This window comes from Neofelis nebulosa, chromosome 11 (assembly GCF_028018385.1).
Source record: "Neofelis nebulosa isolate mNeoNeb1 chromosome 11, mNeoNeb1.pri, whole genome shotgun sequence".
Lineage (NCBI taxonomy): Eukaryota > Metazoa > Chordata > Mammalia > Carnivora > Felidae > Neofelis > Neofelis nebulosa.
In genome coordinates, this window is record NC_080792.1 from 74,900,376 (window position 1) to 74,924,704 (window position 24,329).

A 24,329-nucleotide genomic window follows, 5' to 3' on the forward strand; every position below is an offset into this window, starting at 1 on the left:
CCTTCAGGTGATGGGAAGACATATAAGGGGACACTTGACTTGGTCCTAATGCAGGAAACAGTGGACAGAGCAGTGAGGAGGCAAGAGGTGTCTCTGATGAGCTCTGATCACCATGTCACACAATGGTGTGTCTGTGTCTGGAAATTAGGGGGAGCTCAAGGCCAGTTTCAGAGGAGTCAGGGGTGATCAGAGCTGGGACCTGGCACCTGGCACTGCCTGTGTTTTCTGCTCAGGGCTCACAGCTGTGACCTCACTGATGGCCCAGGGACCCGACCACGCCCAGTGAGGGATCTAGAGCTCAGGTTCTCATTTGCATGGATGGGCCCTCCCTCTCTCCGAGGATGAAGAGGAGAAGGGAGACATTAGGGGAGGTCTGCTCAGCTGTGGGCCTGCAGAAGGAAGGAAGGATCCGCGATAACCTCCACCATGGCCTGGTCTCCTCTCCTTCTCATCCTCCTCGCTCACTGCACAGGTGACTGATGTGGGGACAGGGGAAAGGGACACACTTTCCTGGGAGGACAAAATGGGCCCTGCTTCTTCCTCCTGTCTCTATACCAGCATCACCTTCTCTGTCTCTCCCCCTTTACAGTGTCCTGGGCCCAGTCTAGGTTGACTCAGCCGCCCTCAGTGTCTGGTTCTCTGGGCCAGAGGGTCACCATCTCCTGCTCTGGAAGCAGCTCTAATATTGGTCATTATGGTGTGAACTGGCATCAACAATTCCCAGGAATGGCCCCCAAAGCCATCATCTATAGTAATAACAATCGACCCTCCGGGGTCCCAGATCGATTCTCCGGCTCCAGGTCTGGCAACACAGGCACCCTGACCATCACTGGGCTCCAGGCTGAGGACGAGGCCGATTATTACTGCTCATCGTGGGACAGCAGTGACAGTGCTCGCACAGTGGTCCAGGCCTGTGGGGAAGTGAGACAAAAACCTGCTTTCTCATCTGTAAAGAGAGGGAACAGACCAGCAGTCTCCTGCTCAGCTAGGCCTGTGATGCTCCTTATTCTTTTGCTGATACTCTGGGCCCAGGTCCATCCAGCGACACCTCGTGTGACTGAGGCTCTTCCTGTCCCTTCTGTTCTCAAATTCACTCTGAGCAGACCATTCTCCCTTCTGTTCTCAAATTCACTCTGAGCAGACCATTCTTAGACAAAGAGTCTTCATGAAACAGATGTTTTTGTTTTGTTTTTTGTTTTCTGGGGTATTTTGCTTCTAGGCTGGATCATATTATTTTTTTCTTTTTTTTTTTCTGAATAAATGAAACATTTTATTTTGCCTCTGAACTTATCATGGGACCTCAGTTACACCCATGCTCTTCTTGAAGAAAAAGTCAGTCTTGTTTGCATATGATATTTTACCCAATTGGTTATAAATGGTGCTGGTTAGTTTTTGTCTTAGTTCCCGATCTGAGAAATAGATGCCAACTTAAAATTACAAAATTATAAAAATAAACCCCAAAAATCTTGTCCAGAGGAAAAAAACTGCATGTGAACGTCTATAGCTGTTTCATTCCTAAACACTAAAAATTGAAAGCAACCAGAAATCTGCACATGGATGTTTTTTCCAGGTTTATCTCTAATCACTCAAACCTGGAACCAACTAAGATGCCACCAAATAGGTGGTACATTTATAAAATGGGATATGACTCACAAGACGATTAGAGTTATAGCACATACTGGAAAGGGCAAAACTCTCGAGAGTATAAACATTTGTGGTTTCTGGGCGACTGAAAGTAGAAAAAAAGTTGATCATATGAAGAGAGGAAAATGTTTCCCAGCAATACAATCATTCTATATGATAGTATAATGACACTGAAATGACACTATGGCATTGCCAGAACTCATTGAAAACTGTACAGCCACATGACAGAACCATAGAGTGCACATGCAAAAAACTAATTTAAGAGAGTTGGGGCCCATGATGGAATGCAGAATGTGACAATTCTATTGACTTCCAAGACAAATGCGTGAACCCACCTCAGTGCAGGGGTTGGGAGAAAGCTGCTGAGCTGTGTGGCTTTGCAAATGGGTGGAGCCTCTACATGTAAAGTGTAAGAAACTGCATGCAAGTTCTGAACTCTAGTAGATAAGGTGGTATCCCATGGGGGAACAGGTAGATTATTTTGAATTGGCTGCACTATGTACTGGAACGGAACAAGCAAGTAAATGGTGGTGGTGGTGGGGCCAGATTGCTCACTTTAGGAATGGAAAGTCACAGCTATAACCAAGGGAAGAGACTTAAGTGAAGTGTGTGGTCATGGATTAGAGCTGGAGACGGCAGTTTGGAATCATGTGTAATATGGAAATAGTCACCAATATGTGCACATTGTTGGGTTAGTGTACTCGTATATATGCCTTTGCCATCTGAACAAGACTGGAAGCAATGATGCCTCATAGCCATGAGATGCATTTTCCCACATACTGCTTTCTAATACTGTTCTCCAGGGAAGAGATGTAGGCTTCTTTGGAGAAGTGCTTAATTCCTAGTCAGGAATTACACAGGATGAGCATAGAGTACACTGTAGTGTCAGAAAGTGAAGAATCCTTCAAAACAAACACAAGCACATCAATGCACACCCACCACATACATGCAAGTGTGTGTGCGTGTGTGCGCACACACATACACACACACACACACACACAATGACAGGGTGTGTCAAGGACCTCATGAGCCAAATTAAAGGGCTCCCATTGGGCAAAACTGGAAAGATTTGAGCAACCAAATAAATGTAATAGTATGGGGTTAAAACTCAAAGTCTAAAATATCTGTCCATGATCCATATTGTTAACTGGTTGTATAAATGAATAAATGGAAGGAGAAGAGACATATTCCCATGCAGATATTTCAAGGAACAAGTGTAAATACTTGGCCCTGAAGGATGTCAGGCATAATCCCCACTCAGTAACTATGGACAAAGGTACAAAAAAGAAAGAGAATCTAAGAAAGTTTCACAGTAAGAGAAGCTTAAGGAAACATCATGACTAAACATCACAAAGAATCCTTGAACTGGATCTTAGAACAGAAGAAGAACATTAGGTAAAAACTAAGAAAATCTGAATAAATTGTTATGGGTTAAACTGTGTCTCTACCAATTCATATGATAAAAAGTTCCCCCAAATCTTATATTTCAGGATGTAACCTTATTTGAAATGAGATTGCTGCAGATCTAATTGGCTAAGGTGAGACCACTAAGGTTTAATTGCATGTGTCAGAATTCTTTTCTTTCTTTGGTTTTCCCCTGACTCTTTGGTTGGAGTGATGGTCAATTGTGTGTGAATATTTTAGAGAACAGAGCCTATGAACCCATTCTTTAATTTCATAGAAGGCCTTGAGATTACAGAAAAGAAATATATAAAATGCTGTTTTCTTTTTAAGGTCAATCCCTAGGGCATTTACCAAATAAACATGATTAAGGCTAAATATGGGTTGGGTACCTTATCCTGGAGGCCCTTTCATGTAGAAATGGAGAAATTCTAAGACGACAGAGGGCCCTTGTACAGTGTAATGGTTTATACCGGTCCTCATACCGAAAACAATTATAAATCTGGACTAATAAAAAGGAAAATGAATCATATGTATGTCAGAGAGACAGAAGAAATAATGAATTCCCAGGGTAACTGTAAAGGGTAAGTGAAAACCCAGCCTGAGAAGCATGAACAGTAGACACGTTTTGGTTGAAAGCATTTTAGTCTCATGACAAATGCAGACATCAAATCTCAGGACCTGTGCAGGGGGTTATGGGATGTAACAGGACACTCTCATAATACAGCAACATTAGTCTCCCTGTAAGGAAAACTCAAACAACCTTTTTAAAATTTTTTATTTACTTAAACTCAGTTAACATGCAGTGTAGTGTTGGCTTCAGGGGTAGAACCCAGTGATTCATCACTTACATATAACACTCAGTGCTCATCCCAACAAGTGCCCTTCCTAACGCCCATCAACCATTTAGCCCATCCCCCCACATACCTCTCCTCCAGCAACTCTTAGTTTTTATGATGTATTTAAGAGTCTTTTATGGTTTTCTTCCCTCTCTGTTTTTATCTTATTTTTGCTTCCCTTCCCAATGTTCATCTGTTCTGTTACTTAAATTCCACATATGAGTGAAATCAGTCTTTCTCTATCTCACTTAGCACAATACACACTGGTTCCATTCACATTGTTGTAAATGACAAGATTTCATTCTTTGTGATTGCTGAGTAGTATTCCATTGTATATATAGATACCACATCTTCTTTAATCATTCATCAGTCGATGGACATCCGGGCTTTTTTCATACTTTGTTGATTGTTGATAGTTCTTCTATAAACACCAAGGTGCATATGCCCCTTCAAATCAGCAGTTTTTGTATCTTTTGGATAAATACTTAGTAGTGCAATTGCTGGGCCATAGGGTAACTCTATTTGTAATTTTTTGAGGAGTCTCCCTACTGTTTTCCAGAGCGGCTGCATCAGTCTGCAATCCCACCAACAGTGCAAAAGTGTTCCCCTTCTACACATGCTCACCAACACCTGTTGTATTTAGCCATTCTGACAGTTGTGAGGTGGTATCTCATTGTGGTTTTGATTTGTATTTCTCTGATGATGAGGGATGTTGAGCATCTTTTCATGTGTCTGTCAACCACCTGGATGTCTTCTTTGGAAAACTGTCTATGTCTTCTGCCCATTTCTTCTTTGGATTATTTTTGGGAGATGTTGAGTTTGATAAGTTCTTTATAGATTTTGGATATTAACCCTTTATCTGATATGTCATTTGCAAATATCTTCTCCCATTCTGTCGGTTGCCTTTTAGTTTTGTCGATTGTTTCCTTCACCATGCAAAAGCTTTTTATCTTGAAGTCCCAATAGTTCATGTTTGCTTTTATTGCCTCCAGAGACATGTCTAGTAGGAAGTTGCTGTGGCCAAAGTCAAAGAGGTTGCTGCCTGTTTTGTCCTGTAGGATTTTGGGTTTTTGTTTTGGGTTTTTTTATTACTATAATTTATTGTCAAATTGGCTTACATACACCACCCAGGGCTCATTCCAGCAAGTGCCCTCTTCAATACCTTTCACCCATTTTCCCCTCTCCCCCACCCCCATCCACTCTCAATTTGTTCTCTTAAATACAGAGGCAAACCCTCCCTCACTGTAACTATTTTTTCCCCTTCCCTTCTCCCATGGACTTCTGTTAAGTTTCTCAAGATCCACATATGAGTGAAAACATGATATCTGTCCTTCTCTGACTGACTTATTTCACTCAGCATAATACCTTCCAGTTCCATCCATGTTACTGCAAATGGCATGATTTCATTCTTTCTCATTGCCAAGTAGTATTCCATTGTATATATAAACCACATCTTCTTTATCCATTCATCATTTGGTGGACATTTAGGCTCTTTCCCTAATTTGGCTATTGTTGAAATCACAGCTATAAACATTGGAGTGCATGTGCTCCTATGACTTAGAACTTCTATATCCCTTGGGTAAATTCCTAGCAGTTCTATTGCTGGGTCATAGGGTAGTTCTATTTTTAATTTTTTGTTTTCGAGAGCAGCTGCAACAGTTTGTATTCCCACCAACAGTTCAAGAGGGTTCCCATTTCTCCACATCCTCGCCAGCATCTATATTTTCCTGATTTGTTAATTTTAGCCACTCTCACTGGTGCGAGGTGGTATCTCAGTGTGGCTTTGATATAACCCTGATGATGACTGATGTTGAGCATCATTTCATGTCCGTTGGCTATCTGGATGTCTTCTTTGGAAAAGTGTCTAATCGTGTCTTCTGCCCATTTTTTTCACTAGATTATTTGTTTTTGGGGTGTGGAGTTTGACAAGTTCTTTATAGGTTTTGGATACTAGCCCTTTATCTGATATGTCATTTGCAAATACCTTTTCCCATTCCATTGGTTGCCTTCGAGTTTTATTGATTGTTTCTTTTGCAGTACAGAAGCTTTTTATCTTGATGAGGTCCCAATAGTTCATTTTTGCTTTTAATTCCGTTTCCTTTGGAGATACGTTAAGCAAGAAATTGCTGCGGCTGAGGTAAAAGACGTTGTTGCCTGCTTTCTCCTCTAGGGTTTTGATGGTTTCCTGTGTCACATTTAGGTCTTTCATCCATTTTGAGTTTATTTTGGTGTATGGTGTAAGAAAGTGGTCTAGTTTCATTCTTCTGCATGTTGCTGTCCAGTTCTCCCAACACCATTGCTAAAAAGACTGTCTTTTTTCCATTGAATACTCTTTCCTGTTATGTCAAAGATTAGTTGGCCATAAATTTGTGGGTCCAATTCTGGGTTCTCTATTCTATTCCATTGATCTATGTGTCTGTTTTTGCACCAATACCATACTGTCTTGATGAGTGTAGCTTTGTAGTAGAGGCTAAAGTCTGGGATTGTGATGCCTCCTGCTTTGGTTTTCTTCTTCAATATTACTTTGGCTATTCAGGATCTTTTGTAGTTCCATATGAATTTTAGGATTATTCTAGCTTTGAAAAGAATGCTGGTGCAGTTTTTGATTAGGATTGTATTGAATCTGTAGATTGCTTTGGGTAGTATTGACATTTTAACAGTATTTATTTTTCCAATCCATGAGCACGAAATAAATGTTTTTCCATTTCTTTGTGTCTTCTTCAATTTCAATTTTAGGATCTCTTGTAGGGCTGATTTAGTGGTGATGAATTCCTTCAGCTTTTGTTTGTTTGGGAAGACCTTTGTCTCTCCTTCTAGTCTGAATGACAGACTTGCTGGATAAAGGATTCTCAGCTGTATAATTTTTCTGTTCATCACATTGAAGATTTCCTGCCATTCCTTTCTGGCCTGCCAAGGTTCAGTAGATAGATCCGACACAAGTCTTATTGGTCTCCCTTTATATGTTAGAGCGTGTTTATCCCCAGCTGCTTCAGAATTTTGTCTTTATCCTTGTATTTTGCCAGTTTCACTATGGTACGTCGTGCAGAAGATCGATTCAAGTTACGTCTGAAGGGAGTTCTCTGTGCCTCTTGGATTTCAATGCCTTTTTCCTCCCCAGATCAGGGAAGTTCTCAGCTATGTTTTGTTCAAGTACCCCTTCAGCCCCTTTCTCTCTCTCTTCCTCTTCTGGAATTCCTATTATACGGGTATTGTTGTGTTTCATTGCATCACTTAGTTCTCTAATTCTCCCCTCATACTCCTGGATTTTTTTCATCTCTCTTTTTCTCAGCTTCCTCTTTTTCCATAATTTTATCTTCTAGCTCACCTATTCTCTCCTCTTTCTCTTCAATCTGGGCTGTGGTCGCCTGCATTTTATTTTGCACCTCATTTATAGCATTTTTTAGCTCCTCATGACTGTTTCTTAGTCCCAAGGTATCTGTAGCAATAGATTCTCTGCTGTCCTCTTTCCTTTTCTCAAGCCCTGTGATTAATTTTATGACTATTATTTTAAATTCATGTTCCGTTATATTGCTTAAATTGTTTTTGATCAATTCGTTAGCTGCCGCTCCTTCCTGGAGTTTCTTTTGAGGAGAATTCTTCCATTTTGTCATTTTGGATAGTCTGTGGGGTGGCACAGAACTGTAGGGCACTTCCCCTGTACAGTCTGGAGTAACTTGTGTTGGTGGGTGGGGCCGCAGTCACACCCGATGTCTGTTCCTAGTCAACCGCTGGCATCACAGTCAGACTGGTGTGTACCTTATCTTCCCCTCTGCCTGGGGCAGGACTCGCTGTGGAGTGGTGTGGCCCCTGTCTGGGCTACTTGCACACTGCCAGGCTTGCGGTGCTGCTTGTATGGGATCTGGCGTATTAGCCAGGGTGGATCCGCAAGGTGCACCAGGGAGGGAGGGGCAGGCTCAGCTCAGTTTGCTGTCAGTGGTCCCCTCTGGGAAGGGCCCTGCAGCACCAGGAGGGAAGCAGGCAGACCCGTCCAAGGGATGGATCTACAGAAGCACAGCGTTGGGTGTTTGTGCGGTGCATGCAAGTTCAGTGATGGCAACTGGTTCCCTTTGGGAGTTCGGCTCGGGGATGGGAGAGGGAGATGGCACTGGAGAGCGCCCTTGTTCCCCGGGGAGCTGAGCTCTGTCTTCTGGAGCTCAACACCTCTCCCACCCGGTGTCCTTTTGCCCTCCCGCTCCCCGAGCAAGGCTGTTGACTTTTATAATTCCAGATGTCAAGTCCCGCTGGCTGTCTGAACTCATGGAATCCGGCCCCTCCGCTTTTGCAAGCCACACTTGGGGGCTCTGCCTTGCCCGGCGCGCTGCCCCCCCTCTGCCCCGGATCCCTCCCACCAGTCCGTGTAGTGCGCACCACCTCTCCACCCTTCCTACCCTCTTGCATGGACCACTTGTGTACACTTGACTCTGGAGAGTCCATTCTGCTAGTCTTCTGGTGGTTTTATGGGTTATTTAGCAGATTTGGGTGGAATCTAAGTGATCAGCAGGATACGGTGAGCCCAGCATCCTCCTACGCAGCCAACTTCTCCAAACAACCTGCCTGTATATATAAAATTCTAAAGATTCTACCAAAAAACTGTCAGAACCAAGAAATAAATTCAGTAAAGTCACAGGATACAAAATCAATGTACAGAACTCTGTTGCATTTCTATACACTGATAATGAAGCCACAGAAAGAGAAATTAAGAAATCAATCCACCTGGCTCTGATTCTCACTGTAGCTTAGCCTCTGGGTGCTCACAGGCCCTTGGGGAGCCCCAGGTCAGGCCCCACAACTTTAGCTCCATCCCCTCCTGGGGTGAGATTTCCAGACAAGGGTCAGCTTCAGGGTTCAGGCTGGGGCTGGCCAGCCAGGGGGAGGTTTGCACTAACGGTCTCTCCCTCCCCTTGGGCTGCTGGAGGCAATAAGAGAGACTCTGGAGCCCAGATGAGGGACACTGAGGACACTCTGCTGAGCGATACTGGGGACACTCTGCTGAGCAGGGGTCTCCACCATGGCCTGGGTTCCTCTCCTGCTCACACTGCTGGCTCACTGCACAGGTGGCTGGAGGCTGGGATCGGGGCTGGAGACGAGAGGACTGTGGAACCATGTATGGGCCCTGTCCACTGACCCCTCTCTCTCACCCCGTGTCTCTCTTCTGACTTGCAGGGTCCTGGGCCCAGTCGGTGGTGACTCAGCCATCTGCAGTGTCCTAGCCTGTGAATAAGACTGTTACCACCTCTTGCACCGGAAGCAGCAGCAACGTTGGGGCTGGGGGTGTGTCCTGGTGCCAGCAGCTCCCAGGCAGTGTCCCCAACATTGTCATCTATGGTAGCAGTGCTCGGCCTGCAGGGGTCCCGTCCAGACTCTCAGGCTCCGGGTCAGGGAACGTGGCCTCCCTGAGCATCTCTAGGCTCAAGCCTGGGGATGAGGCTGATTATTACTGCTCAGTGTGGGACCACAGTCTCAAAGCTCACACACTGCTCCAGGCCTGTGGGGAAGGGACACCCAAACCTGCTGTCCCCTCAGCAATGGACTTCCTGTGAAGCTCACACCCTTGGCCGACACAGCTGCTTCTTTCTTCGTTTCTTCTAAAAGTGGAGTCTTAGACAAGGCTAGGGAATTTTGTCTAGAAATAGTGTCCTTGTTCTCTCAAATTGTGCCCGGAAACCCAGCCCTACTCTGCAAAGCATTGTCTCATTTTCTTCCGTTGGGCAGGATTTACTGCATACCTGGGGGCAGGCTGTCCTGGGAATTGAGTCCCCGTTGGGTCAGACCCCGGCAGGTTTCATGTGTTCCTGATCAGGATAGACGACTGTACAGAGATCAGTCCCTGCACACCCTCTGGTGAACACCAAGTATGTGCCAGGCATGACCCTTGGGCTTAGGCTCGGCGTGAGTGTGCTAGGGACAATCTACGTCCTCATGTTGCTGAAAATGTCCTGGGAGAGAAAGAGGACAAAGACGTATGAATAGCAACACATAAGATGTTTCTGGAGAGTGAACAAGGGTGAGGCAGTGAGGTGGACCTGGAACATTCGGGAGGGGGGCTGACAGGAAACCCCCAAATCTGACGTGCTGTGATGATGTCTCAGTGCTGCATAAAAGATCAAGGAGCCAAAGGGGACCGTGAGGAGGGGACCAGGCATAGGCTGTTGACTGTGTCCCCATCAGACCCCTCCTCCTCAGGTCAGGGGTCCAGGATCGGGTCCTGCTGGAAGAGCTGTGCTGAGAGGTGGGTCCCAGGGAGCCACCTCTGTCTTTCTGACAAGGCAGAGCTGCCTCTTTCCAATCCCTTCCCTTGTGGTCCTTGTTGATGGACTCCCCCATTCCCACAAGCAGTAGACAGAAGAGGAATCCAAGGGAGGGCCCGGGGGTCTGACCCTGCTCAGTAATCTGGGGTCAGAGGGAGCAGGAGCGCCCCAGGCTTCCCAAGCCATGGGATGTGGCTGGTCCAGGCTTCTGTCTGCCTGCTATGCTAGCCGCAGGACACATCATTCCTCAGGGGCCAGGTCTCTGGTCACCCTGTCCTCCACTCATGTAAACCCATGAGGGAGGGTCAGGATCTGGGGAGGCTGCTGTAGGGAATGGAAGGGTGGGTGGGGGTGAGAAGGTTGCCGCCTAGTGATGGGCCCTGAGGTGAGGGATCTCCCCCAATATTGAGGAGGGGGCCGTGGAGCTGGCAGGAGTCAAGAGGGCCTTCCCTTCCCCCAGGAGCGATACTCACATTGTCTTTCACATGTTTTGTCACCTGTAACGGGGCTAGAAAGGGGTGCTGTGGGTACGTGTGTGAACCACACGGGTGAGCCCAGAGCTGTGGACCCAGCACCTGACAGCCATCAGGAGCAGCTCAGTAACGAGGGTCCAGACAACCACGGGCCTCTAACTGGGGTGCCAGTTTTGTCACAGAGGACAGGATGTTTTTGGGGTGTGAAGGTATGTTGGATAGAATGGAAAAATCCATGTGGTTTTGGCCAGCAATCAGGGACAGAAGTCAGGGCCACCAGGGGGCCAGCCATCAGTGTGCTCGCTAGAGGATACTCACCTGATAGGACCTGGGGCTCATCACCACCCAGGCTGCCTGTGCCCTTAGGTTAGCTCCTCTCTTCTTCCTCTGGCCCATTCCACCTGTGAAATCCCAGGGCATGGGAGCTGGACAGACGTATAGCAAGGGCGTATCTGAGTGCAGCAATTCCACCCACATGGGAATTTCTGGATACAAGGAGACTTTCAGGAACCCAGTCTCCATAACAGAGCTTTAGAGGTCAGAGTCTGCGTGTCCATCATGACCTGGGCCCCTCTCCTCCTCTCCTCCCTCCCTCCCCACACAGCTGAGAGCCAACCTCATCCAAGGTGGGTGGGAGATGTGCCAGCTCTGCTCCAAACCCTCACTCTCATTCACAGTGGACTCCTGCCCTGCTCAAACTCCTCTGGGTCCCTTCAGAGTGTCTGTGGGCCAGGCAGGGCTAACTCGGCAACTGTCAGTGATCAAGGTCCTAGAATGATGGCCAAGTTCTCTTATACTGGACACAGTAACATTGCTGGCAATGAGGCAGAAGCTTGGCTTCAGCAACACTGAGCCATGTCCTCAAGCTTCATTTCAATGGAAGAACAAACATCTAGCCCTCTGGGGTCTCCACAGAGTTTCTGGATGCAGGGCAAGCAGCCTGGCTTCCCTGAACATCCCTGGTTTTCAGGCTGAGGGGGAGGCTGTTTATTTCCGCTCAGCGTGGAAATGCAGCCTTGGAGTTGCACACTGGCTCAGGCCAGTTGGGAAGCGACACCCCAACCCTGACCTCCCAGGCCTCAGTCATCACCTGAAGACCATGTCACCGGCCCCAGAAGAGACAAGAGCTGGGTTTCCGCTGACAATCCTGTGGACCACTCAGGATTGGAAGACATAATAATGTGAGGATAAAAGGTCGGGTCTGCAGGATTAGCAAGTGCATGGGAAGTATCATTACGAATCTCTTTGGCCTTTGTGACAATATGTACATTCACGTGCTTTCCCAAAGGGGAAACACAGATTTCAGGTTTAAGTAAATGGATACTTATTTTTCCAGGTCTTTCTGTTCCATTTGGAGATGTTGAATTCATGTGTTCAGCTGGTCCATCTCTCTTCCTTCCAAGATACATGTTCACCAGGGTCACCAGCCCCCACCCTCCCCTGTTTCTTGGGCCTTGGCACATGTTCTGACCTCTGACCCATGGCTATCCCCCTTCTGCAGGGACATCGGTTGGGTCACCTTACAGATCCCACCTTACATACCACAGCTGTGCTCAGACCTCTTTGTCCCGATTCCCCATGCACACCGCACATGCACATGGGCAGTATCCCCGTCTGTATGTCCTTGGGGCACCCTTTGTGTCCTTCCAGGTACCACATGCCGTGTCTGACAACAGGAGACACAGTTGCAGCTCCAGATATACAGTTGACAGAGGTGGCCTTTTGCGATAAATCATAGTCTTCACTGACGTGCTCTGCCCTGAACACCTGCTCTCCTGGGCTGAGGCTGATGGACAGGAATCCCCGGGAGAGTCTCTATCCCTGTGGACAGCTCATCCCCCAACCATCTACGGGCTCCACTCAGCACTTGGTCAGGACACTGATTTTGTGACATAGCCTCAGTGCTGCTCTCACGGAGCTCAAGCCTCATGGGGACAACAGACACAAACCCCCTGTGCTGTCAGGGGTGGGCTGTCACTCCCTCAGTCACTGCAGTGGTACCTCTATCCAGGCTGCACTCTGAAGGGAAGTCTTGTGTCCCAAACCAGGGCCACAGGGGCTGTGATCTCAAGGACAAAGCCTGACTTTTCTCCACCTCTCCATCACTCAGATGAGAGAGCTTTGACAGAATCTTCGGGGTCCAGGTGGCCTGGGGTACTAGAAATTCATTCATCTCATCACGGGTTGTTGAATAAATAATTGCTCTATACACAACATGATGGACACAAATTGCGGGGACTGTAGCTGTTCCCACTGCAGAGAGTGGTCAGCCCCAAATCCTTTTGCCTTAGAAGCTCTGTCTTTTAGTAATTTTATGAGTATTATGGTTCTGAGTGCCTAAGTAGAGACCCCTCAAAGGGTTTCACTGAGCATTATGTTGACCTTTCCTACCTGGAAGATTAGACCCACAATATAAATGAGTGATTTTAGAAAAAGGATATAAACCCCTCTTATTCTGAGAACAGAACAAATTCCTGCACAGCAGGACCTTTCTCTTTCCCAGGAGGGTCCTTCTCAGGTTACAGAAACACAGGCATCAGGGAAGCCAGTGGTGGGAAAAGAGAGGTTCGCCCAGAGACCAGCAGGGGGCACTGTGACACCGTGTCTGGGGCTTTCTGCAGGACAGGGGCATCCAGCTGGGCAGTCCTCCACTGACAGAAAGCAAGGACTGGGCCCCTTGCGTCCAGTGGGGCCAGGGCAGGTGTGTCCGGTCAGGACATGGAGGACTTCCAGGACCTGGGCCTGTGTGGTCCCCACAGCTACTGCCTCCAGGCCCACCCAGGGGGAACACAGTGCATCAGGAAGTCTCCAGTCCAAGGGCCACAGACCCTGTGTGTGCACATGGAGAAGAGGGAGGGGTGGGTCTAATTTGCATGAGCAGCCCCTCCTCTGTGACCCTGTGGACAGGGGATAAGACAGGCCAGGGGCAATCCAGCCCCAGCTCTGTGGCCTAAGAAGGGCGTCTCTGTGTGTCACCATGGCCTGGATCCCCATCCTCCTCGTGCTCCTCTGTCACTGCACAGGTAGGGACAGGATACAGGGCACCAGGGTGGGCCCGCAGCCAGAGTCAAATCCCTGTGGCTCAGCTCCCTAATCTCATGTACCTTGTCCCTTGTCTTCCGTCTGCTGTGTCTGTGTTTGCAGGTTCCCTGTCCCAGCCTGTCGTGACTCAGCCAGCCTCCCTCTCTGCATCTCTGGGAGCCACAGCCAGACTCACCTGCACCCTGAGCAGGGACATCAGTGTTGGAGGCTACTACATATACTGGTACCAACAGAATCCAGGGAGCCCTCCCCGGTATCTCCTGTACTACTACTCCAGTACACAGTTGGGACCTGGGGTCCCCAGCCGCTTCTCTGGGTCGAAAGATGCCTCGGCCAATGCAGGGCTTCTGCTCATCTCTGGGCTGCAGCCTGAGGACGAGGCTGACTATTACTGTGCAATCTGGCACAGTAGTGCTGGTCACAGTGATACGAACTCATGGGGAAGTGGGACAAATATCTCAGCCTGCTCACATCCCTGCACTCTGACTCTCTTCCAGTTGAAAAGAACTTGAATGCACACTCACTGTCTTTGGAAGTAGCTTCTAGGTCACAATACCCTTCCTCATCTCAGTGTCCTATTCAACCTCTTTGTACTGTCAGGAAAACAAACAAGCCAACAAACAAACTGGCAACAAAGAAACCCACGACAATGCAGACATTTTGTCTGGTGGTTAAAGTGTAAAGCTCAGAGAGTGTTGAGCTGGCCCTTTTTCTCTTTACAAAGGCACATCCACTGTCTTAGTTTTCTGATCAGAGTCTGGACCATCGCAGCAGGTGGACAGTCCTCCAGAATGTGGACTCTGTTCCTCCAGGGATTGGGGCAGAGGCTCCCTTCCCTCCAAGCTCCTGTGCTCAGAGCTGGCTGAATAGCTGTGTGTTCCAGGTAGGATGTACTAAATAAGATTGGTGCCCAGGGAAGACTCACAACAGAAGAAATAGCAGGCACAGAGCTGGCTGGGCAACCAGGCCAGCTACTTGCCCCTTAAATTGTGATGTCGGGGGAGGAGGGTTAGCCAGGGGAGAAACTTTAGTTGTCAGCAAACCTCTCAGTGGTGTTTGTGAAGGTAACAAGCAGGGTTCCATCATTGCTACAAAATGCTGGGTCTGCTCTTGGGAAGGTGGGAAGTAGATTCTACAGATGTGAATTTACCAAAGCGGACACCATCAGGCACTTTGGGTACCCCTGTGGCTGGTTTCCTGAATTCCCAGGCCCTGACTCTGTCCTCCTCACTTCTCCTGTGACATCAGGGCTCATCAGTGATCCAAGCAGCAGGGAGGCTGTGGGGCGACAGGGCAGGATGTCCCCTATCTGTGCACAAAGAAGTCCAGTCCTATGTCTTTCCAGAAAGAAGTTCTTCCATTTGTGACAACATGGATGAACCTGCCAGATATTACCCTAGGAGAAATAAGCCCTACAGAGAAAGAAAAAATGCTATATGATCTCATTTATATGTGGAATCTATAGGAAAAATAATTTTAAAAATTACTGTCAAGTTTTACTGATGATAAGTTAGAATAGGGCACCACATACCAGGACAAGAAGGATATTTGTATTAGTACAGCTTCTTACATATAATTTGATTTTGAACTGATAATTTATAGTGATGAGAATAAACACAACAAGATTTATTATTTTAATCACTCTGTATTGTGCAATTCAGAGATACTGAGTATACTCACAATGTTTTGTAACCACCACAACTATCCATTTGCAGAGCTTTTTCATCATCCCGAGCACCCAACAGGGGAATGGGTAATCTGGAATGGCAGAGGAGCCAGGCCCCAGGAACCCATGCCAATGCAGGAAGCAGCAGAGGGCAGAGGGCAGCTCCCATGGGGCTCTTTGCAGATGTGGCCTGACGCGGCTGAGAGAGTCTTTAGGCTGGGCTTCTTACCCCAGGTTGACCATGTGGATGCATGCTGACCACCATGGCATGCGTACCAACGTGTCCCATTGCAAGGTATCCAAGAATACCAGCTTTTTCTCCCAGAGTGTGTCAGGAACACCAGTGAGAACCTTAGGATCTCGATTGGGTCACCTGCTGTATGATTCATGCATATGCCTATCTGAATCCCCTCCAAACTCCGTGTCACTTCTCCTCTAGGAACCTTGCAAAGGCCCTGTTTTCAGTGTACTTGCTCCCTGGTGGTCAAGGGGAACTTGCATTACCTTCTGGTCTTTGTATTCTGTGGCATCTATCTATGTGTGGCTTTCTAGGCCAGTTTCATACTGTTTGTATTCCTAGAACTTTGTTATAAATTTAAGCAGGAAGTATGGTGCCTCCAGATATTTATTCTTCTTTCTCAAGAAAGCTTGGGCAATTTTAGGTCTTTTTCTGCCTCTATACAAAAGTCAGGACTTTTTTTTCTATTTCTGTGAAAAATATCATAGGAATTTTCATAGGAAGCCTTGAATCTATAGATTGTTTTGGGTAGTATGGACATTTTAAGGTTACTTTTGTTGTGGAAAACACTGGATATCGGAATTCTGGATGAAATACATAATACACACAGCTTCCATTATCTGTAATAGTCACAGATAAGATTCAGATTATTCTGTGACTTCTCATGTGCTTCAGCATTTTGTAGTGACGGATGTGAATTGATAACTTTTCTCTTAAGTTTTAGGTCTTCTTCTTCATCTTGAAATCTGATGCATATAATTACACATTAACCACTGTCTCAAGAATAATTTTGGCTAATAGAATTGGATTTAATATGAATCTTTTTTTGACATTTATTTATTTTTGAGGGGATGCAGAGAGAGAGGGAAACAGAGGAACAGAAGCTGGATTGGCATTGATAGCAGAAAGTCCGATGCAGGGCTTCAACTCAGGGACTGTGAGATCACGACCTGAGCTGAAATCGAAAGTCAGATGGTTAACGGACTGAGACACCCAGGTGCCCCGAATTTACTATAAATCTTTACGTCTGATGTGAGTTAAGTCTCTGAACACAGTTGATGGCAAAGAAAGCAATGGTCGTATACGTATCACGAAACAATCTACTAACCATTCAGAAATGAGCATTGGATCACATTCTTATTCCACAGTGGGATGAAGTCCAATTAGTGGCTTTTCTTTCACCTATTACTCCAGAAATTGTATGTTTTTCCATTTCCCCGGCCACCCTTTGGGTTCTTTCTGCTGCATAGCGACTACACAAGGCAAGGGTATTTTATAATGCCTCGGGTCACACAATGTTTTCAGACAGTGCCATTTTCCTTCTGATTCTTTTTTTCCCTGATGTTTGGAGAAATCTCATAATTTAATGGTGATATGATTACCTTCCCCTCAAAACCAGCAGTTACATTGTTGCTACTTCAGATAATAGATGGCTTCCAAGAGCAAATGAGGATGACTTCCACAGCCTGGGGTGCCTCTGGTGTAGACTCCCCCACCTCTGGTCTTCTGCCCCATGGCTATCAGGAGACAGGGACTAGGACTGAGTCAGAAGAGACCCTGTTTGTTCATACCCAGCGCGGGCTTTGAAATTTCCAGTGGACTCACTCCTGGAGGACTGACCACTAAGTTTCTCCAAAGAGACAAGAGGCCATTTCACTGGGGAGGGCAGAAAATATTCCCAGGGATGGGGTACATGTGGAATGAACTAGAAGCATGGCCAGGATGTGAGAAGCAGATGCATGCCCTCAGTCTGCCTTTCCAGGGACTGAGGCCACCAGGGACATGGAGGAGATGACTCGGGGCAAGATGTCACCCTGTCACTCAGTGTCCCAGGCTCCCTGCAGTCATTGATTCTGTGTAGTCCCAATATATGCCTCTTTCAAGGTCTCCCCCAGGCGACATCAGGGTGACCAAGGGGCAGTAAAAGAGAGGAAGTTAATTTGCATGAAGCACCTCTCCTCCTCATAGGTCTACAGGCATGAAAAGGCCCAGAGGAGACCCCAACCCAAGAACCTGAGGGGGCAAGACCTGTGAGGACCCCCACCATGGCCTGGATGGTGCTTCTTCTCAGGTTCCTTGCTTATGGGTCAGGTCAGGGGAAGAGACCCTGCTTTCTTGGAGGGCACATAAAATCAAGGTTTCAGGGTGACCCTTGCCTCTCATATTAACACATGTGCCTCCTTTTGGTTTTAGGAACCAATTCTCATACTGTGGTTATCCAAGAGCCATCACAGTCAGTGTCTGCAGGAGGCATGGTGACACTCACCTGTGGCTTTAGCTCTGGGTCAGTATCTATCAGTAACTTCCCTGGCTGGTACCAACCAGACCCCAGGCAGGGGTGCCCACCCCCTTATCTACCACAAACAATCACCTGTCTCAGGTCTTTGATCACTTCTCCAGGTCCATCTCCAGGAACAAAGCCGTCCTCACCATCACAGAGGCCAGCTTGAGGATGAGGCAGATTAGCACTGTATGCTGTCTCCGGGTAGTGGCATTCCACAGTGATGTCAATCTATGGAGAAGTGCAAGCAGGGCTCAGAATGTCTCAGCCCTGAGCAGCAGGGGAGCAAGCGAGGGGGAGGATGGTCAACACCACCATGGGAAGGGAGGCTCCCTAGCCTGATTCTGCTGTGCAGTGTTTCATCCCGATGTGCCCATCCCCTCTCTCCCAGTGTGTGTCCATCTCACCAGTGTGACCCCAAGACTGGGCTTCCTTTCTACATCTGCACATATAATGAAGGGGAGGGGGTTCAGCACCTAAATATATCAACAAATGGCCAGAGTCAGCAACCTCAGCAACCTGTTCCCTGTGAGATGCTTATTCAAATGACATTAAGAGCCATGTTGTCATTCAATAATCTGCTGATGGGGACCAACTGAATAAGTTATGCAGGCCAAGCCGTCAGTCAGGCAAATACCGTAACACCCACATCCTTCCTATGGGGGACAGAAGGCGTCGCTGCAGCCCTGGTTGTCTGTGATGTTTCCACGCCTCTCAACATGTCACACTGTGGTCTCAGTTTGACACGGGACAACAGACCCACCACCTGCCCTCCATCTGCTCTCCCACCTGACTTCCCCTGTGTCAGTCAAGGCATTCCTGTCTCTGTAGGCATCACCCTCTAGCCACCTAACTCTCTGGACCATCCCTCCCTCTCCCACAGCTTTGGGTCCATTCAGTTACCTCCCTCTGTTCCACTTGGGGACACAGCCCATTTTACCCTTCCTGTTTTCTCTGCTGTCATCTTCCTCCAACCATCCCCCGGGGTTGCCTTCTATTTCTCCTTGCCCCAAAATCTGTCTTAGACTTCCTGCAGAACTAAATCTCTAATGAGCAGCACTGACCAGGAGAAGCCCAGCTGGAATGAAAAGACTCCCAGCACAGGGATGGGAGGTTGCAGGATGGCCCCGCAGTGGTCCTACTGGACTCCCGGGCCCTGCTCTGTCCCCATACCCTCAGCAGCCTCATCAGAGTGTGTGGAGTCCTTTTTGCCATGCTCCAGAAAGGCACAGATTTCCACAATCTATGTGTCCTCCTCTGTGAAGGTTTGTGACTGCTCAGCAAGTTCCTGTTCACACTCATCACCCAGAGTCAGCCTGCACCCTAGAAGCCCCCTGTAGGGGCAGATCCCCTGCTCTCTGTTCCCAGTATCTTGTCATCAGCTCCACCGGGATTCCTAGACTGTCCTGGGTCAAGATTGCTCCTGTCCTTCCCACATTAGCCCCGCCCAAGGAAGAACCCGGTTCAGGGAGAGTGCACCAGGACTGCACCTCCATCTTTGTCTGAAGGGTCTGTCTCACGTGGTGGAAGCAAAAACATCAGGGACGCAGGTAAAGGAGAGCATTGGGAGCAGTGGGAAAGAACAAGAAAGTGGGAAAGAATGAGACATTTGCCCGGAAAGCAGCAGGGTCTACTGTGTGATCATGTCTAAGGGTTTCTGCAGGACGGGGGATCCAGCTGCCAGCCCTGCACTGACAGGAGGCCCCAGGTCTGGGCCCCCTTGTTTCCTGTGGGGATATGGCAGGTGTGCCCAATCAGGACCTGGAAGACCTGGAGGACCTGTATTGATTGTATCAATCAATACAGAAAAAGCATTTTACACAATTCAAAACCTATTAAGGACAAAGAGCGAGAATGAATGAATGAATGCATGAATGCATGAAAAGGCAACGTTTCTCAGAGAATGAAAATAGAGGAGCACATCCTCAGCTTGATAACGAAAATGATGAAACACCACAACTTACACACACTGAAGTGAAGCACTGAAAACTTTCCCCCCAGGGTAGCAACCAAGGTCATCATGTCCAGTCTCAATACTGCTATTAGCCATGGGACTGGATGTGCCTGACCAAACCATAAGGCAAGTCAAACAATGAGAGGCATACAGACTAACGAGAACAAGAGGCAATTGTCCCTGATTTCAGGCCAGAGGATGATATAGGGGAAAAATGCAAAGGGAGCTATGAACATGTGTATAAATATATGAATTGAAAGGGTAGGGGCGCCTGGGTGGCTCAGTCGGTTGAGCGCTGACTTCGGCTCAGGTCACGATCTCGCGGTCCGTGAGTTCGAGCCCCGCATCGGGCCCCTGTGCTGACAGCTCAGAGCCCGGAGCCTGTTTCAGATTCTGTGTCTCCCTCTCTCTGACCCTCCCCCATTCATGCTCTGTCTCTCTCTGTCTCAAAAATAAATAAATGTTAGAAAAAAAATTTTAAAAAAAAGGGTAATAAGCAATTTCGGGAAGGTGGTGGAACACAAGATCAATATACAAAGATCATTTAGTTGCGTATATACAAGCACTAACCTTGTGAAAAACAATGTAAAAACCACACTTCAAACCACTCTATGATGAAATATTTGGGTGAATATGTAACAAAACATGTACAGGTCATGGATGCTGAAATCTTGACAATGCTGGGAAATGTAATCAAAGTGGATCTAAAACCGTGGAGGGATATGTTGTGTTCAAGGAATAGAAGAGTCAATATAGTAAAGATGACAATTCTTCCCAACTTGTAGAGAAGTGTAATTCAATTCCTATCGCAACAAGACAGAGTGATATGGATGGAAGGTAGACACAGTGGCCAATGTGACAGAACAGAAAATTCAGAACCAAACTCACAAAAGCATGGATAAGAAATACTTATGGATACTTATGGATAAGAAAACCTTATTGACAAGGTTGCAGAAGCCTTTCAGAGGAGGAAGGATGGCCTTTGAACAAATGTCCACAGAACCACTGGATATCCATCGAGAGAAATGAATCTCACCGAAAACTCTGACTTCATAAAAAAATTCACTAAAAGGATTATTGACATACTGTAAAGTATACAGTTGAAAACATAAAAATGGAAAAAGTCGTCAGGCTCTAGGGTTTGTATAAACATGTTTAGATAAGACCTCATTAGCACAAGCCATAAAAAAACTGATACATTGGACTTCACCAAAGATAAATTCATTGTTTTCCCTTTCCTTGATAAATCACTTAGCCAATAAATGAGCTAAAAAATCGCAGATTAAAACAAAACCCAATTTATTGGACACTCGTTGGCATCCATCGCTACAATGCATAGGAGCTGAGAAACATTTCCAAGGTTTACAGATGCTACCTCGCACACCAGTGCAGGGATATGAAGTCTGCAGCATCTTCTGCCAGATGTCAACAACTTATATCTCACAGAGACCAGGACTCCTTCTGAGCGAGCAAAACACTGCAGTCATCACGGGCAGTATTATAGGATCACGTTGGCCATGATTCAGCTCAAGGATGTGTGAACAAACGGAGCTGAGGAAGCCAGCTGGGCTCTCAGGGCTGTTGGACACAGTGAGGTATGTGCCTGTCAGCCAAGAGGGGGCGCTGTGGGAGTACCCTGTGGTGTCTTCACAACTGCTCAGAACCTGGGCCTGGGGACTGGGCTCTGGGCTCCCTGATGGGAAGTCAGCATGTGTGTCCCTTCTGGTGTGGCAAGTTCCCCTGGGCAGGGACCTGTGCGTTGTGCATGCAGTGCTTCCTCCCAGGGGTCTCCCCAGTGGTGAAGCCAACCTCCATCGTCCCCAGGGTGTGTCCTTCAGCTGGGCTGAAGCACCAGGGCTCAGGGAGGGGCTGGGCAGTCACTAGATGGACTTCATTTGCATGGACAGCTCCTCCTGTGGCAGAGGGTGGAGGAGAAAAGGAGGCCTGGGGCAGCCCAGCCCAGTGTGGGTACCAGGGTCTGTGTCACCATGGCTTGGCCTCTTCTCGTCCTCATACTCCTGTCTCACTGCACAGGTAGGGACTGGCCTCAGGGACACAGGGGGGCCTCAAAGGATACTTCCCATGCTCAGCCTTTTGGGACATTTTCCCCCCATTTCTGGTTCCATCACTGACGAGTGTCTGTGTTTGCAGGTTCCCTGTCCCAGCCTGTGCTGACCCAGCTGCCCTCCCTGTCTGCATCTCCGGGAACAACAGCCAGACTCACCTGCACCCTGAGCAGCGGGTTCAGTGTTGGAGGCTACTACATAAATTGGTTCCAGCAGAAACCAGGGAGCCCTCCCCGGTATCTCCTATACTACTACTCAGACTCAGATAAGCACCAGGGCCCTGGGGTCCCCAGCCGCTTCTCTGGGTCCAAAGATGCCTCGGCCAATGCAGGGCTTCTGCTCATCTCTGGGCCGCAGCCTGAGGACGAGGCTGACTATTACTGTGCTACAGGTTATGGCAGTGGGAGCAGCTACCGTTACTCACAGTGACTCAGATAATGAGGAAGTGAGACCAAAACCCCTGGGTCCACAGACCTTGTCTCTGAGCCTCTTTTATTGAGAAGCTTCTGTGGAGGCTCCTGTAGGGGAGAGTCCTCTATGGTGAGACCTGTCCTTGAAGAGGTTGAAGTGACACACAAGACATTTAATAGAGAACATATGGGAATCAACATAGATCTTGAAATTCGAAAGACACGCAGGCAAAAATGAGGTCTATGTTTTTCTGAATTACATGGATGAGGTAGGGGTCTAGTATTCAATGCAAAGAAATACACTTCACAGACAGAAGAAGAAGAGTAGAGTAGATGTTTCATAAACAATGTGTGCAGGGCCCCTGGGAAGTGATGGGACACAGAGGAATGTGACTAAACAGGCCTTGCTACCCCTTTGCCCCGTCTGCCCCACCCCATCCATATCCTAGGGCAGTTGTCTGTGGTGCCAGCTGTCTTCCCGGAACAGGTGTTACCACTGAATTTTTAGTCAGTTGAAGAGACATGAAGAGCTTTTCCTGAGTGTATGGGCATTCACTGCTTTTTAACTCAAAATGACCGTCATGCCAGGGCGCCTGGGTGGCTCTGTCTGTTAAGCGTCTAATTTCTGCTCGCGTCATGGTCTCATGGTTCGTGGGATGGAGCCCTGCGTGGGGCTCTGTGCTGACAGTTTGGAGCCTGGAAACTGCTTCAGATTCTGTGTCTCCCTCTCTCTCTGCCCCTCCCCCACTCATGCTCTGGTGCTCTCTGTCTCAAAAGTAAGTAAACACGCGAACATTTTTAAAAAATAATAAATATAAAAACTTCATGCCCAGTGGCTCATCGAGGGGAGGCCTGCCCTTGTGTCCTGCAGTTCCGGTAAGAATTTGCTATGGCTGAGGTTCAAGTTTGCTGTCTGCACGCTTCTCTTGGATTTTAACAGTTCCCTGTCTCACACGTGGGTCTTTCATCCATGTTGAGTTTATTTTTTTTTTTAATTTTTTTTTCGACGTTTATTTATTTTTGGGACAGAGAGAGACAGAGCATGAACGGGGGAGGGGCAGAGAGAGAGGGAGACACAGAATCAGAAACAGGCTCCAGGCTCCGAGCCATCAGCCCAGAGCCTGACGCGGGGCTCGAACTCACGGACCGCGAGATCGTGACCTGGCTGAAGTCGGACGCTTAACCGACTGCGCCACCCAGGCGCCCCATGTTGAGTTTATTTTTGTATATGGTGTAAGAAAGTGGTGCAGTCGTTCTTCTGCACGTTGCTGTCCAGTTTACTCCACACCATTTGTTGAAGACACTGTCTTCTTCCCATTGGATGTTCTTTCCTGCTTTGTCCAGCATGATCTAGTGTATAGTGTCCTGGACTTGACACTTTCCAAGTTCCTCTGTCTCCCCAGGAGTCATTGTCAACCTGTGCTCACCCAGCCTTCATCAGCGTCACAATCGAGGAAACAGAATCCCCATGAGCAGGAAACCCAGTGACAGCGAGTGTCACTGGAGTCCCATCAGCAGGGCAGGACTTGCTTTGAACACCTGCTCTCCTGGGATGAGGCTGATGCGCAGGGATCCCTGGGTGAGTCTCTGTCCCCATGGGCGGCTGAGCCCCCAACCATGTCTGGGTTCCAGGTAGCGCCTGAAGCTGATCAGTGCATTGATTCTGGGACAGCGGCCTCAGTGTTGCTCCCTTGGAGCTCAGGGCCCACGGGGACACGAGGCACACTCTGCATCCTCTCAGGGCTGGACTGTCACCCTCAGACACTCCAGCCAGGTTAGGCCTCTGCTGAAACATCTGTCTCAGGGCTACAGGGCCTGTGACCTCAGAGACACAGTGCCCCTTATCTCCACCTCAGCTGGAGTCAGTATGGGATCTTTGAAAGAATTTTCTGGGTCAAATTGGCCTTAGCTAGTGGAAAATTATTCCTCTAATAAGCGGCGGCTGAATGAGCAATTTTTCTATCCTGAACACGGTGAACACAAGACACAGTGACTATTGCTTTACCCACCCTGAGAGGAGTCTGACCCCTTATCGTTCCATGCAGCAAACTGTGTGTTTGTTCATTC

General features: G+C 47.8%; 2 gene segments (V, D, J or C); both read left to right on the forward strand.

The window, feature by feature from the left end:
- The first annotated feature begins 371 nt into the window (after positions 1 to 371).
- Positions 372 to 24,329, forward strand: part of LOC131489627 (immunoglobulin lambda variable 1-40-like) — a 42,204-nt gene continuing 18,246 nt past the window's right edge. Inside the window, 1 exon segment of the V gene segment in view lies at positions 372 to 472. Coding sequence covers positions 427 to 472 — 46 coding nt within the window.
- On the forward strand, positions 13,506 to 22,296 carry LOC131489696 (probable non-functional immunoglobulin lambda variable 5-48). The segment is given in 3 exon segments: positions 13,506 to 13,628; positions 13,750 to 13,923; positions 22,112 to 22,296. Coding segments are annotated over 3 exon segments (390 nt in total).